Below are 20,071 nucleotides of genomic sequence, written 5' to 3' on the forward strand. Positions count from 1 at the left end.
GCAGCTCTTTGAATTGTTTGTGGTTGTCCAGAGGAGACAGAGGCTGGAGCAACTGCCTCACTGGGCAAGATGATACACTTGCCAGTTCGGGTGGCACCAGCAGATTTGGCTCATTTTCCTCTTCTTCCATAGGCTCAGGAGGTTCCAATTAGCTTCTTGAAAGGAAGTGTGGTAAGATTCCCTATCATTGATATCACAGACTCTGGGAGCCGTACACCCAGATCCCAGTAAGACCAGCATGAGAGGTTGGAAGTAGGCTGTGATGGCACTGGGTACCATCATTTCCAAGGAGTGCGCTTCAGCAGACAAAACTGGTACAAGGAGATTCTCGATCCTCTGTCTGGTTGAACTCTCTTGGTGGAGAAGACGACTGTTTCACTGGTACATCCAACTCACCTGATGGTGAGAAGGTTGGGTACAGTTCTACCGGCAGTGCTGTCAGTACCAATGTTGAGAAACCACAGATATAGGATGGGGTAAGGAGATGGGCTTCTCCCTGAGTCCATCACTTCTTCCACTTAGTTTTATGTCAGTCCAGCTGAAACTTCCTGCTTTAGACAGATTTTTCTGAACTTCAGCTGAAAATCTTCTTTCAATGAATGCAAGCCAGCCAGCATCCCCGGTGTCTGATGTAACAATGCTGGATCCAGTTGTAGAAACCAACTATTGTTCTGAAAGACTGTCACGCAGAGCAGGCAAAGTGACCAGAGGCTGCAGTGAGAGGTTCACCAGACCTGACTATCTGAATTGCTCGACCCATGGCTGGGACCATCATATCAATCCAGCATGTCATCTTAGTTTCCTCAGCATCCTTGGTATCATGGGGATCGGGCATAAGTGCCCAGGGGATAAGAAAGGCATCTGACATGGAGCCCAGACTGGAGCTCCTTCTGGAGCAGAACACTTGGCCTTCCTTGTACAGGTCTATGGCAAACCGGTCTATTGATGGGTATCCTCATTTGCGAAAGATGCTCTAAACAGTGGATCCATGGTCAACCATTCAGTTGTTCGAGAGCTGTCTGCTGAAGTAACCTACTAGTGAGTTCTTAATGCCTGAAAGACGCAAGGCCACAGGGTTGGATGCCAAAATGAGGAGAAAAAAAGATCCTAGAAGGTTCTGCTATGCTCAGTGGTGGCATCAAATTTGCTGTGGGAGGAAGATGCTCAATGGAAGGGGTGAAGGATTGTCTGCACTGGAACCTCTGCTCCTTCCTTGGTGGTTCTAAAGTCCTCTCAAGGTTGTAGTCGTACTAAGGAGAGGAACACTGACTGAAGGAGCGTAGGTCTTGCTTGCTTCCTTCATTCTTGGGGCTGGGAAATACAGGACCCAGGGAATAGGACAGCCTGGAGTCCTTCAATGAACAGAGGGCCTCACTGGTCTCTGAACTGGTCACTGCCCTTTGAGGAAAGGTCTTTGATTGGGATTTGAACTTCCCTGGTTATCCCCAATGCCTAGAGCCAAGGTGATTGTCTCTGTACCACACGTACAGTCATGGAGCATGCCATTGCATATGCATCTAGTGCTGCTTATAGGGAAGTGCAGGCTACCAGCTAGCTGCTGCCCCTCATTCTTTATAAAGTAGAACCTCAGAGTTATGAACACCAGAGTTATGTACTGATCAGTCAACTGCACACCTCCTTTGGAACTGGAAATAGGCAATCAGGCAGCAGCAGAGACCCAAACAAAGCAAATACAGTACAGTACTGTGTTAAATGTAAAGTACTAAAAATAAAGGGAAAACAGCATTTTTCTTCTGAATAGTAAAGTTTCAAAGCTGTATTAAGTCAATGTTCAGATGCAAACTTTTGAAAGAACCATGTTTCGTTCAGAGTTAGAAACATTTCAGTTACGAACAACCTCCATTCCCAAGGTGTTTGTGACTCTAAGGTTCTACTGTAGATCTGAACTCTTCCCTATGTTCCAGAGGAAATCTGTACATACATTGAGATAGCTTATCCCAGAGTAAATCATTAAATTTTGCAAGAAGCATGTGGTAATTGGCTACTCACATTTATAGACTAACAGATAAGTAGGACTTTAAGTACAAGTTCAGTTTTTTAGCATGTGTCCCCCTAGGTACTGATGTGAGAGGCCCTTGTTGCTGTAGCAGCTCTGTAGAAATCCAAACAAAAGAACATGGCAGTGAGTGAGAATAAGTTTACTAGAATCTCCTGAAGGGACTTCTAAACCTTTTGTCTGCATGCCTGGATGTGGCATGAATTGATGCTGAGTCTGCTCAAAGAGTCCCTCATTTGTAGGCATGGCAAGCCTGCCGGGCACGGAAGGGAGTACAACGTCCAGCAGTTTATGTGATTTCTCTTGTACCACCTCTAACATCTCAAGTGTGTTGAGTGCTTCTGCCATGCATTTAATAAGATCTTGGAACACGTTACAATTGTCAACTGACTTAAGGGGTTCATTGCCTCATCAGGGAGGATGAAGAAATTGCAGCTGGGATTGTTCTCCCTTGTCCACCTGATCTTCACTGCTCTCCTCCTGTCTCTCAAACTATACTAAAAGACCTGGCTAGGATGGCCTATGCTATCTCTTGGGAGAAAGGGATCTAGACCTGGAAGGAGGCACGGCAGTCACTGGCTTGCAGGAATGGGGTTGCACACCGCAGGATGCCAGCAGGGCCAACGCTGATAGGCATATGTACACCAGACCCAGAGGAGGATACCAGTGGAGCTGTTCTCTGGCAGCTGTGCCTTTTCCTTTTGACAGACCAGTCCTTGAAGACTTTCCCATATTCCCACTGTGATTTACATGAAAGGGAGGGAGAGATCAGTCCCTACTGTGCACCAAAAGAGAGGAAGAAAAGGAGTATGCCTCCTCCAAAGGTTGGTCTGTTCTTTCAGGCATACTAGCGTGCTCTAATGTCCACTCTACTTGAGAGGGAGACAGAGTCAGTACTTCCGATACCTCTCTTGCCTATGGTTCAAGGTCATCAATGCCAGAATGGAGGCGGATGACCAAGGCCTGTTGGTTGATGTAGCACAGGAGCTCTGGATGGAATCTTGTCTCACCAAGCTGTTCACTGGGAGGGACTGACCAGAGGACCAAGGTTTAGCTGTGTCCTTCCTTTTGGGGTACAGAGAGGCTTGCATAGGGCGCTCCATGAGGAACAATTTTAGGCAGGCCTTTCTATCTTTCAAAGTCCGATTAGAGGAGGAGTGACATATGGCACATTGCTAACTAATATATCCCTCTCCTACACAAAAGAGGCAATTGAAATGTCTGTCGCAAAGCAGCACTCAAGCATCACACGAGGGGCTGGTTTTGAATCCAAGGGATTTCGCTTCTGCCATATTGTGCAAGCCCACATATAAGGGAATGGTGAAGGGTCCAGTCTAAGAACTAAATAATTGATTGAACAAGTTTTGTTTCTTGCCTATAAGCAAGACGACTAACATTTAATTAGTTTACTAGCAATACAAGTAACACACACTAAAAGCAGCACAGTGCACAGAGAAGCAGACAGACACTGCAGAGGTTCAGTCTCGCTGTCTGATGCAGTAAGGAGCAACTGGGCCTGCTCTGCCTTTTATACCCTCAGGTGCAGGAGATGCAAGGACATCTAGGGCACAGGCATGGCCCCAACAGACATTACTAGCCAAAAGAATCGGATTGTATGTGCATGAGGTGCATGCACACCAACGGTAGGATCCAAGTAGATTACAACTCAAAAAAGAATCCTTATCTACCCCAAGACTACCAAGAAGCTCAATTTTGTTTTTAAATACTTAGAATCTGGCTGTTCACATGGATTATTCAAAGCCTCACTCTGAGTGACCAGTTAGCCAATGATGATGTCACAGTTGTGTCTGAACTCCCAACAGTGAACAATTGGGACTGCATGACTAAACAAAAAATTCCTACATCCCTGTTAAATGGGGGTGGGAAGGAGGGTAGGAGAAATGGAGAGAGGTTAATGTGAAGACCAAAATAAAATTATCTTATGGGGACACGGTGGAGAGAGGCAGTGGGAAACGTGCAGCTGGAGAGTGGGGGGAAGATTAAGTTCTAAACTGATCCTTCTCTCTCCTAAACTGCTAAGCTTTCACATCAGCTGTAATTTGCGGTGCTTTCAGCCATATTCAGTAATTTCTCTTGTAAAAGATAAATTTGGGGGCTGTTCAATACTCCAAAGTTAGTTTTTATAAAAGAAAGTAACTTAAGTGGCTGCTGGCCCACAAACGGATGCTCAAACAACAGTTGGTTGGGGATTTTTTTAGGGGAGGAGGAGGAGGCTGAAAAAGATCAGCGAACCTTAAAATTAAGTATTTTCAAAACCATAGGGAAAAGGTGCTTCTAACCATTTTTCCATTATTTTCCTCTTAACCCTTTGATAGAAGATACTTTTAATAGGGGGAAGAGATTCCAGAAAACACAAAGTTGATTGTAAAAGATATTCCAAGAAAATAAAAGCAAATTGAGCAACAGTACTGTAATCTCAATATGCTATTCTAGGGTGCACATTAGTAGACTGTTGGAACATTTCTCTAGTAGCCGTAGGCACTCAAACTTTGGCTTTGACTCTTAGTGCACCTGAGGTTCAGGACTCCAAAGTAATGTGCACCAACAAGATTGGTGTTTACTTTCGTTTAGCAAAAGGCTAGATAGCCCACAAAAGCAAAAAAAGTTGTCTAACCAAAAAGACAATGGTCTTACCTCTGCAAGTTCTGTTCTTGGTGATAGCATACAAGTCAGTGTATTTTCACCCATGTTATATGGGTACTGTTTTAGGAAGCAGCACATTGATTTAGCTGAGTCAGGACTATCTAGCTGAAGAATTGCCTTTAAAAAAAAATGAGCACATGGATTTATTTATTCTATTTTGAATGCATAATTAAAAAATAAAGCCAACACTTTTCTAAGTAACAATACTGGTTAGGTTTGCTTTCCTTAGTCGAGAGCACCAACATAGGTTTACTAAAGTGACGTTGCTATTGCATCTGGCTTATTTCCTCAGCTGTACTGATATTTCTAGGACCTTTTCAACTTTTTTTTTAAATTACCTTAAAAAAAGACAAGGTAGGTGAGGTAATATTCACTGGAGCAACTTCTGTCGGTGAAAGAGATAAGCTTTTGAGTTGCACAGAGCTCTTCTTTAGATCTGGGAAAGCTACTCAGAATATCACAACTAAATACAAGGTGGAATAAACTGTTTAAAACAAGTAGTCGCCACATATTCTAAGAGACCATTCAAGGTGAAATAGTCCATTAACACCTCTGCAATCATGAGACAAAAAAAGAGGGGTTGGTGGGTTACAGATTGTTGTAATAAGCCATGAATCCAGTGTTTTTATTAAGATCTTGATTAATACCATCTCGTTCCCTCTGGGGCACCTGGCGTTGGCCACTGTCGGAAGACAGGATACACAGTATGGCCATTCTTATGTCCTATGTAAAAGGACAACATTGCTCCCTGCCTCAGATATTTACAAGACAATGGACACCCCTCAGATACCCACCCCAAACTCATCCATTTAATTCTCACCCATAACAATTTTACGTTTAACAACAAACGCTTTGTCCAAACCATGGGAACAGCCACAGGTACTAGGATGGCTCCCCAACATACCAACCTCTTCATGTATGTAGTGTTATTGTAGCCATGTTAGGCCCAGGATATTAGAGAGACATGGTGGGTGAGGTAATACCTTTTATTGAACCAACTTCTGTTGATCAGAGACACAAGCTTTCAAGCTACACGGAGTTCTTCCTCAGGTCTGGGAAAGGTACTTAGAGAATTGTGTTTAGCTATGACACTCAGTACCTTTCCCAGACCTGAGGAAGAATTCCGTGTAGCTTGAAAGCTTGTCTCTTTCACCAGCGGAAGTTGGTTCAATAAAAGATATTACTTCACCCACCTTGTCTTTCTAACCTCTCCACAGGCCACTTTGAGGAAGAATTTCTGAACAAACCACAACACCAAATATATAGCTCAGAAACATTGATATTTTCATCCTCTGGATAAACAACCTAAACTCCCCCACAGATTTCAACCACAACTTCAACAACCACCACCCATCCATCAAACTCTCTCTAGAACACTCTCAAATTAGCATCAACTTCCTAGACACCATAATCAGCTTCAAGAACAGAACCCTACAGGCAACTATATACAAGAAACCTAAGAATCACCACACTTACCTTCACAGATTCAGTAACCACTCCAAACACACCGAGAAATCTGTTAACTACAGCCAGGTACTCAGATACCACCGAATATGTTCCAAGAAGAAAGTCCAGAATACACACCTTAACACACTCAAAATCACCTAAGGACACTGCACCAGAGAAGTAGGTCAAATCATGGAATGGGCTACTCAAATACCCAGAGAACCTGCTTCAACATGGGGGAAAAACCCTCTGTAAGCATATCCCTAGCTGTTACCTACCACCCCACACTGGAACATAAAAAGGGCATCATTAAACCATTACAACCCATACTCGATGGAGAGCCACACCCTGAAAGAAATCTTTTCCAAACCTCCTCTTTTGGACTTGAAACAACCCCTCAACCTTGCCAAGTTCATCATCAGAAACAAGCTCCCATAGACCAGGACTCACCAAATCAAAGCGAAACCAGACCCTGCAACAACAGATGTAAAACCTACAGACATATCTCCACTTCTACAATGATCGACCGACCCCCCCGCCCCCCCAACTGTCAAGATCCAGGGTCCTACACATAGAATTATAGAAAAATAGGACTGGAAGGGACCAACAGGTCATATAGTCCAGTCCCCTGCACTGCCTATCACAAGATTTGGCGTATCTCATTCAGCGCCCTAAGTACCACAATAACAACTATGTGGGTGAAACCAGACAATTACTATGCTCTCAAATGAACTTGCATAGAAAAATGATAAAGACAAAAGCTCCCTATCAACCTTGGGTGAACACTTTTCACCATATTATCAACTCTATATTGGACCTCTAAGTCCTTGTCCTAAAAGGAAACCTGAACACCACCTTCAAAAGATGAGCCTGGGAGCTTAAATTCATAACTTTGCTAAACATTAAAAATCACGGTCTCAGGCCAGGTCTATGCTACACACTTACTTCGATATAACTACGTCACTCAAGGGTGTGAAAAATCCACACACCTGAGTGACGTAGTTATACCAGTGCAAATATTTGTAATAAAAAATAAATATAAAGTGAGCACTCTACACTTTGTAGTCTGTGTTGTAATTGAAATCAATATATTTGAAAATGTAGAAAACATCCATAAATATTTAATTAGTATTCTATTATTGTGTAACAGCGCGATTAATCGTGAAATTAATCGTGATTAATTTTTTTAATTGCACGATTAATCGCTTGACAGCCCTAATTAAAACATCAAATGAGACTTAAATAAGAAAACAAGATAAAATGTTTCATGCTACTGATTAGAGTAGCAGCTGTTTTAGTAATTTAAAAAATATATTTATATATTATTTTACATTTTAATTTAAAATACACATAAAAAGATAAAACAAAAAATTAATGTCAAAATCAAAACATTTTGTTTAGAAAAGCCAAAATGATTGGCTGTCTAAATGATTTCTTCAAAATTTTAGTTCTGTGGGAAATTCTAAAAAAATTCATCTTTTGTTCTGAAACAGAAGAAAAGTTTTTCCAAAATATTGGAATTCCCTGTGGAATGGGAAGTTTGGGTTTCTATCAGCTTTACCTCTCATTTCCCATCTTCAAAGGCACATATTTTGGTGGCTATCTGTCTTGATAACTCAATTCCTTTTTCTTCCAAGCCTTCTGAAACTATTCCTGAACCAGCCAGAGTAGGTAACAACATATACCACTCCTTTTCTCTATGACGCAAGAAGCACTGGTTCATAGCAACAATGGGCAAAATCAAGGTCCCAAATTTTAATCTTCAATCTCTGGAATAGCAGCATATGTTGCTAATGAGAGATTATCAGGTCACTTAATATACCTTTTTTTAAAATAGAAAATGAAGGGCCTCACACACCAAGATTAAAATATATATATATTTACCTTCTTTTTATTCTTCAACACAACATAGTGATCCACTTTCCCAAATCGAAGTCCCACGCAAACTACTTCAAGTTCTGTGTATCCATCATCTGGTAAATTACCAAGATGCACAAACTGATTATATAAAGTTTCTGTATTTACCTAAAAGAAAAGCACAAAGACTGAACTTCAGAAATATTGTATTGAACTGGTAAATATAGAAAAATTACTGAGACAATCCTGTCATATCTGAAGAGAAAAAATATTCATATATATCCTTTTACTCGGAGTTCAATTTCCATTTAGAATATTCAGTGAACCACAACATGTCTTCTATAAGAGTACTCCAGAAGAACTCTGCCTTCATCCTTTAACTGCTCATATTTTCAGAATTTCAACTTTGGTATACAAGGCCACATCCCAAAACAGTAAGAACTTTTCACTCCTTTAGAAACAAAACCACTTACAGCCTGTCACCTCAACTCTTGGCTGGAAAGGGATTTTATTTCTTGGGCAAATAAACCTATTTGTCTCCTGGTATTTCTTTGTCTTTGAATCATTCTTCTTCAACAATCAAATTTGGGCTTACTCTGAAGTCTGAGTTCCAACCTGTCTAAACCAAATTTCCTCCTTCTCAAGGTTTGTATCTGAAGACTGACAAGACCTTTCTTTGATGTGGGAAATTATTTTAGGAATTGGCCCATGTTAAAGCAAAGTAGAGGGTTCCTCCTATTCAAAGATTAATATATAACAAATAGGGAGCTGAACATTTGCTAAAGAGATGAAGACTGATCCAACTACTGGTCAGAATGCTCAAAAGGTTTCTATCTGCTGCATACATGGAGTCACTAATATGCCAGTTGCACAAGTTTTAGTAGATTACTATGATGAAATGGGAATTTTCTGTAGTATTTTATGAATTCTATGTGTACCTCAGTTTCCCCTTTCCACTGGGGGGCAGGGAGGATGATGTTTGCTCTCAAGGCCAACTAAGAGACATAGGCATGTGGGGATCATCTCCCTTTCTGGGTGGAATGAAGAGCCATAAAGGAACCCAGATCAACAAGGGGACCTGAGAGAGTGAAAGCTCCAAAGACTCAGATTTCCCTGTACCTCTCAGCAGGGAAGCTGAGCAGAGACCCCAGCTCGAGAACAAGGACTGGAAGCTGCGAAGTGGGGGCTTAAGAGTCAGCTTCTGAAAGAAGCTTGGAGCTCTCTCTCACCTAGGAACTGACTAAGGAAGGAAGTCAGAGAGACAGAGACAGAGCCTGAAAATGGAGTTCACTACAGCATGGCTGGTGCTCTGGGCTGACCAAAATGGACTATGTTTTAACCTTCATTTCTCTATGCTAACCTGAGGACATACTATACTGCCTTTCAGTTGACTAATAAACCCTACTGTTTTGAAAGCGCTGTACAAGTGTCACTGTAAATACTTGGTGAGGTCCATTAATCCCTGAATAGTGTACAAGTCTCTATTCAAGAGTCCATCTCAGTTGGACTGACTGAGCTACAGTGGCTGGCAGTTATAGTTTTATTAAAGTTGAGGGAGGGCAAGTGTGTGGAGAGAGAGAGAGAGAGAGAGAGAGAGAATAGGAGGCTCTCCCAGGACTCCTATTAAACGCTTATTACCTGCACTCATTCATAGTATGTATCTAAATAAAGTGTATGCTTACTCAGTCCACTTCTTGCTTCTTGTTGGTCTATGAGCTCTCCTATTGACTACAGACTTCTAATTAAATAAAAAGTGTAGTAATAAAAAAAAGAAGTGTCTTCTGTTTCTAATGTTAATTTTTAATATTTTTATTTAATGGATGCAACACTTACACAACATTTTATTAATTTTGATAGCACTCAGTGTAGCAGCTACACTCCCAAATTATAAAAATGTAAAAATTAGCAAATGGCTAAATTACTGACCAATTTTAAAAAAGTCTCTAACTTACCTTCGAGTTGGCATCTTTAATAATAGCAGTAAATATAGCTTCCTAGAAAGAAGAGACAGGGCGTTAAGGTTCTGAACTTTAGAAGATAGTTGATATGGCTGCATGTAATTGGAAGGCACAGCATCCCACTACTCCCACTAATAATATATCGAAACAGAACCTAAAAAGTTAAGATTGGGGCAACCATTCCAAAGTTCATGAGTTTGGTATTGCCAACCCTTCTCTCAAATTACTTTCATTATGATCTTCACATTCTCTTTGCCAAACAAAAATTCTGTCTACAACCGTATTCACTAAAATACTTCATAATGAAAACAGAAACACTAGGAAAGTAGTACAGTTGAGTTTTAAAATAGGATATACCCAAAGGGTTATAGAGAACCTTTATTATGTGCCCAGGAAAGAGAGGAGACAGGGCATACAATCAACATAACAATAACTTGAAACAGCAGGGACCTAATGGATATTAAGTAGAGAGAAATAGTCTAGACTGGCAGGGAGGTACTATAAAAATGGATGTTGAGTAACTGCAGTTATCTTAAACAGAAAAAAAAAATTGCTTCATATTTCATTTGCTTACCTCATCTTTTATGTTCTTGTATTCTGGTGCCATACTAATGCAAAGCTGATTTCCATCCACTGACATTGGGAAGCAGGTATAAAATTTAACCATGGAATCTGCAGATTTTTGATTTATTTCCAGATATGCCTTTTAAACAAAAAAGAAGTCTAAGTGGCCTCACAAAGCACAATAAAAAGGTAGAACTACCGTGTCCCCTTTAAGTTACTTCAACATCTGAACTTGTTACAAATTTCTTTGAGAGCTTCTTTAGGTGATGGTAATATACCAGAAAAATTTTTTCTAATTACCAATTACAATACCTTTTTATGAGAAGACAAAATTAAAACATCTTTCAGTCCTCCAAATGGCTTTGATAGGTTGGAAACTTCCTCAACAGAATATCCTTTATCAGGTAAGTTTGAAATAAGAACAACACACATGTCATCAAGTTCCTGCAAACAAAGGAAGGTACAAATTTTCACTAATCCTTGCTTCTACTCTAAACCAACGGTCAGTGAGCCTTTCTGAATTTAATTCTCGTTGTTTATCTTAAAAGTGCATGTATTATTCTCAGATAAAAACGACATTAAACTGGAGTTAAGTCTGACTACATAGCAGATATTTAAGAATAAAATTATGGTGATGCTGTAATTATCTCAAAAGCAAACATTACAAACCCAGAAAATTCAGAATTAAGATTAAGTAATTTCAAATATGTTAGGGTATGGAAACACACAGAGCACCCAAATCACCTTTATTCTGCGCTGTATTGATGCCATGTAATAACCATGATTAGTGCATAGTAAAGTCTGCAGTCCCAGATTAGATTAAATCAATTTCTGAATACACACTAGATTTTTCCTGAATTTCCTGGGTTTGTAATTCTTGTTTCTGGAATCATTACAGCATTCCCATAATGATTTATGAACTTCATCTTTGTGTTTTTTCTTAATGTTACTAGATGATACTTCTAACTATTAAGAAGATATGTAGCACTGACCCCAAGCCTTTATTATTATTATTTTTTAACTTTTAGGGCCAGATGCACAAGGACACACTGGCTGCTTTATGTCACTCTGGAACAGCACAAAGCAGCCAGTGTACTAGCCAGTTCCCCCCAGCTCCTGACCTCCACACATGCATACACACATCCCAGTTTTCTCTTCTCACCCTGCCCATAAATGTCCTTGCACACCATCCACAAATAGCCTCCTCCTTTTTTTTAATAGAGCAGAGATGGGTAGTTTTTAAAAAAAAATATTTAGGATTATCAGTCATTTTTTACTATTATTCTTCACAAAACTTCTCCTTCAGAATGAGTCAATGAATAATATTCTTCTACAGAGATTTCCACAAACTACCCTCTTTCAAAATGGCTGCCAACTCCTAAAGTTCTCAATTAATGTGAGCTACAGGATTGTAATTAACAGAATGACCTTCAAATTGGCCACGGCCTCCTACTTCCAAATGAGACCAAAGCCAAGCTGCCTCAGGGAAGATGGTGGGTAGATGACACCATCTTTAACCCCTGCAGAAGGAGAGGCTCTCCATTATGAAGAGCAAAAAAGAACCATTAATCCTAAAACAAAATCTTGATATAAACCAATGCACAAGATTTTAAGAGAGGGGTTAAGTATAGGGAAATTTGAAGGCTCTATATTCTTCCACTATTAATATAATTTGTTACGTAAAAATGGCCTGACACAGGATGCTGAATTTCTCGAAAGACCCATTTAATGAATTTATACTGAAACTAATTAACTGATTTACTTGTAATTTCTCAGAAAATTCATTCTGTACTCAAAGAGCAAGTACTATAATTTTCAAGAGGATATACTAAATTAAATTCCTGCTTTAAGAGTAAAACTCAACTCACCCTTAACTATGGATATGTGAGTGGCATTGCCATAATTTGTTAAGACTGCCAGTGTGTGCTAAGGGCACTGACCCAGCCTAAGGAGTTTACACTCTAGCATGGCTGGTCAATGAATCTTAGTCAAAGAACATGGTAAGTCAGAGGGTCTTTATAATGAGGTGACGGCATCATATTACTGACATGAGTTAACATTTGTGGGCATCATGTAAGCAGTGAGTTTTAGAGAGGGGATTGGACTGAAGAGGGTGGCTGCCTAGAGCAATAAGGATGGGGGGTGGGGAGGGAGTTCCTGGCAAGGAGAAGGGCATGAAAGAGGGCACAAAAATGAGAACATGCTCTATAAAAGTTTGCAGGCTCTGGTCTGTAGACCACCAGCAGATACATGGAAGCTTTCCTGTTGGCCTACAGAATTAAACTTTTGAGAACCAAGGTGGAGCAGGGAAAGAGTTGGAGGAAAAGTGGCCCATAAGAAAGTCTCTCCCTTTCAAAGTGGACTGCAGAATGAAGATTTGGAGACTCATTGCTCTGTAACCTATATACATATTGAGATGGACCAAGACCATAACACTGATTGTAAAAATTACTCTCATTTACACATCTGCCTCTCTCACAGGGACCATCCAATTCTGGGAAAAGAAGATGTGAAATCTGCAGAAGTTTCTTTGCTTGTCCTGTATATATTATGCACATAAACGGGAAGACCTGAGATTCTGGTAATGTCTACACAGGTATCTTTCACCAACACTGAATTAGTACTTGAAAAATATTTAAAGATTCAAATAATTTTGGTTTGAATGTGAAACCTGACCTTGCTAGCTGGCTCACTTGGTTCTTCGCTCTTTGTAGACTCTGCAGTAGCTTCTGGGGGGGAAAAGGGAGCAGGCGGAGGGATGTTTAGGTTAGTATATCTTTAAACATCATACAAGTATTTATATATCCAGGGAATGCCCATATAATCTGTCAAAATATTCTCATGCAAATGATCACTTGCTTAACTGTGCCATTTTAAGATTTATAGTTTCAATCCTTCTGAAGGCAATTTTCAAAGTGATAGAAAATACTGGGACATGTCTTCATTTACTGGACATGGAGAACATTACACTGGTAGTGTATACATGTAACAACTGGAATTACAAGCCAAATTTATTCAGAAAGAATAGTTTTTAATAGCAATAGGAATTTGCATTTGAAAAAATGCCATTATCTGAGGAGCTCACAATACGTTGTAGGCCAGTGGTTCTCAAACTTTTGTACTGGTGACCCCTTTCACAAAGTAAGCCTCTGAGTGCAACCCCCCTTATAAATTAAAAACACTTTTTAATATATTTAACACCATTATAAATGCTGGAGGCAAAGTGGGGCTTGGAGTGGAGGCTGACAGCTCGCGACCCCCCCAAGTAATAACCTCATGACCCCTGAGGGGTCATGACCCCCAGTTTGAGAACCTCTGTTGTAGGCACTATGGCCCTGTCCATATAACAAGCATATTTTTGTAACCAGGTTGTTGACAATCAGCTGATCTGGTTACAAACACATCTGAGTTGTGCCCACACAAGAAATCACTCATGTTTCTGTATCCTCCCCTACGAAGCTGCCTAACTGTGTTTATATCAGTGCATTCTGCGAAAAGTATCTGCAGCTATCTCATGGTGTTTCAGAAGACAACACAGTGCACAGAAAAATGCAGACAGAGCAGCATCTTAACATACAGGGAAGTGGTCCTGACCACAAAGTTGTGAGGGACCAACCAAATTTGCGATGCAGGCATAGTAAAAAGGGGCTCATCTATATTGCAAAAATACCTGTCTTCCTGCAACTACTTCAGCAACCATGAGCTACCATCAGCAGCTGGCAAGGGCAGAACACTATTAGGTACATAGTAACCGAGTATTAACCATATTTTGTGTGAATAAACCCTATTTACAACCAAGAACGTCAGTAACTGGTTAGAACCCCAGTTATAAGAAATAATGTAACCAGGGCCTATTTTAATTAATTTTACATAGGTAAACTGAGGCACCAAAATTAAATGAGTTGGTGGGAGAGTTGGGAATAAACATAGGAACGCTCATGCCTTTCCTCTAACCACTTCTAAATAAATAACTTATGCTCCATTGAATGCTACAAATGAAAAGTGCTATACAAGAGGTAAGTATTATACACACTGAAGATGTATATTTTCTCATTACAGTCTTTCCCTAGCCCCCGCTGCAAAATAAGTTTGCTTGCATGTTTTTCTCCATGAACCTACTTGAAGCATTTTCCTTCTTGGTACTTTCAGCTGTCTTCACTTCCACAGTGTTCTTGGCCTCAAGATTTTCTATACGAAAATATTCTCATTTAGTTTGCAAATATAGACAAGTTTATGACAGAAGTGAATAACTGTTTAGACTGCAATTTACCTTTGTTGGCTACAGATTCCATAGACTGATTTGATTCCACCTCCAGAGTAGAAGTCAGTGTAATTTTCTCTACAAGAACAATTTTAAAGGAGCCATCAGATCAATAGTAGCTTCACATAACTTAATACAACATTTCAGATAGTGTATCATTACAAACTTACCTTGCACAGCTACAGGTTTACTAATTTCTTTGGCCTCATCGTCTCCAGCTTTCTTAGGTTCTGTGGTCTTCCTAGCCTCTACAGCCTTCTTAGATTCTGCGGCCGTCTTAGTCTCTACAGCCCGCTTCGGTTCTGTGACTTTCTTAGGTTTTGCATCCTTCTTTTTGGATTCTGCAGACTTCTTAGGATCAATACGCTTCTTTTCATTAGGTTTTGCTGTGATGGGAAAGGAAGAACAAAGCATTCATTATTTCAGCATATTTAAATTACCTAGTTTGCAAACAAATATATAATACAACTCCTCTTAAATGGATGTCTTAGGCCTTAGTGATCATCTCCAGCTCAACTTAAACGTATTTGTGATTATCTGACCCCTCCTCCCACAAAACAAAACAGAACACCCACACTATTTTCTCATTGTTTCTGGAACAGGACATAGAACTATTTAACTAAACTCGTTTTTTTTTTGCTTACTTATGGACACAAGATGGATATTTGTAGGACAGTTGTACTGTATATACTCGTTCATAAGCTAAATTTTTTTTAATAAAAAAGGGAAGCATCAGAGAAGGGGGTCGGCTTATGAACAGGTATAGAGAGGGAGAGGTGGGACACAGCCCCTCCCCCACAACAGAGGGGGCAAGAAGAGGCAGCACAGCAAGCAGAGCCAGAAGGGAAGAGGCGGGGCTAGAGTCTCTCCGCTTCTGGCCACACTGCTCTCCCCCCAGCCTCCGAAGCAGCTGCAGTTCCGGGGCTGGCAGGCTGAGGCCGCGCCGCCCGCCCCACCCAGCGGAGCATGCTGCGGCCACGCCGCTTGGCCACGCCCACCGGAGCAGGCTGCAGCTGTGCCACCTGGCCCAGGCCACCGGAGCAGGCTCCAGCCAGGCCAGAGACATCCTCTCCTGGCCTGCCCCAGCTAAGGTAGGAAGGGATGGGATGGGGAGAATGTGGGGGTCTCAGGCTAGGGGTGGGGTCATGTGGGGGGTGGTCACGGGGTTACTCCCCTGACCCTCAGCTTCCCCTTCCCCCCCCCGCCCCCCCCAAAAAAAAAAATTTCCCCCCCCGTTGCTGTCCTGTCAGGGTAAGCCGCTGGTGGGCGGGACACTTTGTTTACTTAGGTTTACCTCCGTGCCTGCAGACACTTAAGGTAAACAAACCGTCTCGGCCCACCAGCGTCTTATCCTGATGGCCCGGGAGCCAAAGTTTGCCAACCCCTGAATTATAGGATCGGCTTATGAATGGGTCATAAAAAATTTCCATTTTTACTTATCCATCTTGGGGGGGTCGGTTTATAAACAAACCGGCTTATGATCGAGTATATATGGTAATTTTTTCTGAGCCCTAAAAGCTGTCGTCTATAAGTAACAGGTAAGATGTAGAGAACACAGATGTACCGGGAGGGGTGGGGGTGGGGAGGTGGTCTCCTGACCTGACTCAGACACTGATCAAAGTGAGCACTCCTTCATTAACAGTCTGAGCTTAATTTCCCTGTTCTTCCATACCCTAGACTTGGCAGCTAGGCAGAAATTGCACTTCTGGGAGACATGAGACTCCGCCAAGCAACGGACACATTTAGTGTGGCCGTCCCTCACAGATATAGCCTCTTGGCAAGAGACACAGCATCTGAAGCCTGGAGAGCCAGGCATTCCCTGCCAGGAAGACAAGGCTCCACAAGGAGCAAAAAAAATTATCCTCTTACTAGCTAACTAGAACCACTACTAACAACTAACTGCAATAACTAATCTTCAACAACCATAAATCAATACAAAATAGCCGAGGCATGCTCGAGGTGGACAAACTAGAACTCTATCTCAGGCCAAGGCTATGGAGAAGGAACTGCGGGCAGTTCATCTGCACATCCCTATATTGCCTTGATGTGCATCATGAGGAGGCACAGGGCACATGCGTGGGCCGAACAGGCTCTGCTAGTGGAAAAAGCTCTGATCAAGGGCTTGAGAAGTGTATGCACACCTGAATTGGCACGGCCATAGGGACACCACTCAAAGAATTGGTCTCTCTCGGTTTTTACAATACCAAGCACACAGAAGATTTTCAGTAATTACTAACCACTATTTTCTGATGATAAAGGCAATTTGATAAGCATGCTCTTCCATTAATTATAGGCACTTTATTCAGAAATATGCCAACTCCTGGCAGTGAGGGATGCTACTCTTGCCTCAGTTCAGTATCAGAACCTAGAATTTTAGGTGTCTATTCGTCTCAAATAAGCACAGATGGTGATGAGAGGATGAGACTCCTTAGAACAGTGTTTCCCAAACTGGGGGAGGGGTGGGGCGCAGCGGCAGCAGAATGCCCTAGACTAATCTGAGGAAATGGAGGTCGAAAAGAGCTATGGGAATCGCTCAATGAGCTTTCGTGGGTAAGAAAACACTTCTTCAGATGCATCTGAAGTGGTTTCAGGTTGCATCTGAATAAGTGTTTTTTTACCCACGAAAGCTTATGCCCAAATAAATCTGTTCGTCTTTAAGTTGCCACCCGACTCCTCTTTGTTTTTGTGGATACAGACTAACACGGCTCCCCCTCTGATACTTGACATCTATTACAATGGCAACTCCAGGGCGAAAAAAGCTGGGACTCGGCCTTAGAACCTGAAGCACTTCTGTTTTAGAAGGAAAACAATTTCTGCATGTTTTCACTGAAAGAGTGAAAATTCTCATTTGCCTTACCTGAAGTGGCTGAAGTTTTCTTAGTTTTACTATCTGTTTGCACCGCCGGTTTCTTTGTTACTTCATGTTTACCTAAGTAAAATAATTGTAACGTAAGAACTCAATAGAAGCAGGGGTGCTGGAACTGGGCCTGGCTTGAAGTAGTAACAACCACCAAATACATAGTTTCTGCTTTCAGCACTTCCGCTATAAAAACTGTTCCAGCACCCTTGAATATAAGTGGATATTATTACACCAATTTCAATCCTAAAGAAATCCCAAACACATTACAAAATGGTATACAATTCATAGGAATCACTTCATCCATGACTGAAATGCAACCAGCCCTGGAGTAAAAAGAGGCAGCTATTTAACAGTGCACAGCAACACAACAACAGAGACAAGAAGTGGGCAAGAACAACAACAGTAACCGCAGAGGGAGTTAGACAAGTAAAATACAAATTAGGCTAGGACATTGAGGTTTTGTTCTTACAAAATGTGTATTTTTTAATGACCACAAGTAATCTGAACCTCAATTTTACACCTTATCTGAAAAAACAGCCACTAAGGCACTGGATTCAATAATGACACAAGGAGAGTTCCACCAACTGAATCAACAGCAACATGTATATTTAAACACCTGACTGGTTTCCCATCCAAATACTGACTTGTCCTAATCCTGTTTACAGTTGCTTGTGAAAGCTAATGGAATAACAGTACATGGCAGCATGGCTGTTTAGTTACTTTCAAATGTATATTAAAAAAAAAAAATCTAAAACCTACCAGAAAGTTTAACTGCTTTTGTTGCGGTTTGTCCGGCTTTTGTTAATTTTGCTGAAGTAACAAGAAAAATGTGTCATTACAAATCCTAAATCAGAAGACTATTTTGCTTTAAAAACAAAGCCTGGTGGCAAAAAATTATAAAGCCCTATTTTAGCAATGGTCTTCAATCTTTCAGTAGGGTGTTAGAACACTGACAGATCAAATTGAGCATGCATTGGGATCTAGAAGGGAGCATAAGGCATTTGCTGCAGTGCCTCCTGACAGCTGAATAACTGAGCAGCACTGGTATGGATCTTGGAGGCAGCTTATGGGGCTGATCCATAGCCTATTAAAGTTAACAGAAAAAAACCCATTGATTTTATAGGACTATAAATACCATACTCCCCTTTTACAGATAAAAGCATACAACTTGTGATCCACCTACTGGAGCACAGGAGTTAGGGATTTATTTTCTTAAGGAGTGTTTGGTTGTATTAAGAGAGGAAATTTCAAGGAGAAACCAATTGTTTTCTAGCCCCCTTCCTGGGCCTGCTTTCAGTCACAACCAGAGTAAGTAAAAGTAAACCCATACTAGCCAAGGAGGAAAGGGAGATATTATCAGAGAAAGAGTGACTAGAACTCACCTGCAGAAGCAGCTGGAGTAACAGATTTAGTCTTCTTAGTAGTAGTACTGTTTCCATCTTTTCTAACATGCGAAAGAAACAGGATCAGAGATGACAGGTGGATTTCATAAGTTTTTAAAAAACAATTTCACAAATGTGAAAACATCAGAAAGAAAATGGATTTCCACCCATTACTATTTTCAAGAATTACTAGCAAAGGTGGTACTTACCATGCATGCATGTCAACACTTACTTTGTACTCAATGCAGCTTTCTTTACATTCTGTGGAGCCTTCTTTAGACTTACTTTGACCTGTAATTTATAGAAAGAATATGAAGTAAAACTTTACTGTGTTCTCTACATCTTGTTCCTATAGACTACATCTTCTATGGCTCCCAAAAAAAATTATTACATTTATCCAAATATATCCATCTTCTGTCCATAAGCAAGCAAAAATAAATAAATAAAAAAATAAAAAAAAAATAAAAAATCAAAGACATGCAAGAGCTGGAATCAGATACATGTATATTTGTTTTAGACTACTGTTCCTCCATAGATGGAGATCCATACCAATCTTAATTCCCCAAAGAAACCTGTAGCTTTAATCGTTCATTTTCTAAAGCTAACTTAAGAAGCCAACAACAAAACATTACGCTATTCTCCAATATCCTGCTTACCTGGCTAGGAGGTGCTTTTGGTTTTTCTGCTACGCTTATTTTCACACGCTTCCCATTTACCAGCACTGGCACTGTCTCACCATACTTCACAGCTGCTATCACTGCCTCTTTGTAGTTCATTTCTAGGAAGGCCTAAAATAAATTGCAAGTTTGTTTTGAATTATATGCCATACAGTTGAACACTAAAACCAAATTATATTTTGTTTTAGGAGATCTGTTCACACCATGTGACCGTGAAGGAATATATACACACAAGTCGGAAATTTATTGAAAAAAAACTGGATTTCAGTTTTACAGGAAGAAACTTTTAAAACATATCAAATATCTAGATGATTCAACAATTCTCAGCTCAGAAAACAACTAAGACTTATTTTGACATTGACAGAGCTAACGTGACTGTTCTTGC

At 40.7% G+C, this 20,071-nt stretch overlaps 1 protein-coding gene across 3 annotated transcripts in view; it reads right to left on the reverse strand.

Moving 5' to 3' along the window:
- LOC112111909 (zinc finger protein 638) overlaps positions 1-19,793 on the reverse strand; it is a 38,973-nt gene extending 19,180 nt beyond the window's left edge. For 2 of the 3 annotated variants that reach the window (XM_026659536.1, XM_026659534.1), the window contains exons 1-14: positions 19,666-19,793; positions 19,242-19,300; positions 19,010-19,071; positions 18,387-18,437; positions 17,625-17,696; positions 14,938-15,153; positions 14,777-14,845; positions 14,626-14,694; positions 13,183-13,235; positions 10,819-10,950; positions 10,517-10,645; positions 9,937-9,978; positions 8,012-8,152; positions 4,673-4,798 (exon numbers count right to left, since the gene is read on the reverse strand). In XM_026659536.1, the coding sequence (XP_026515321.1) occupies positions 4,673-4,798; positions 8,012-8,152; positions 9,937-9,978; positions 10,517-10,645; positions 10,819-10,950; positions 13,183-13,235; positions 14,626-14,694; positions 14,777-14,845; positions 14,938-15,153; positions 17,625-17,696; positions 18,387-18,437; positions 19,010-19,071; positions 19,242-19,300; positions 19,666-19,785 (1,341 nt within the window). In that variant the 5' untranslated portion in view covers positions 19,786-19,793. The remainder of the gene's footprint in view (positions 1-4,672; positions 4,799-8,011; positions 8,153-9,936; positions 9,979-10,516; positions 10,646-10,818; positions 10,951-13,182; positions 13,236-14,625; positions 14,695-14,776; positions 14,846-14,937; positions 15,154-17,624; positions 17,697-18,386; positions 18,438-19,009; positions 19,072-19,241; positions 19,301-19,665) is intronic. The other variant, XM_026659535.1, reaches the window with a different exon arrangement.
- Between the last annotated feature and the right edge of the window lie 278 nt (positions 19,794-20,071).

Source organism: Terrapene carolina, unplaced genomic scaffold (assembly GCF_002925995.2).
Source record: "Terrapene carolina triunguis isolate 2854851 unplaced genomic scaffold, T_m_triunguis-2.0 Scaffold633, whole genome shotgun sequence".
Lineage (NCBI taxonomy): Eukaryota > Metazoa > Chordata > Testudines > Emydidae > Terrapene > Terrapene triunguis.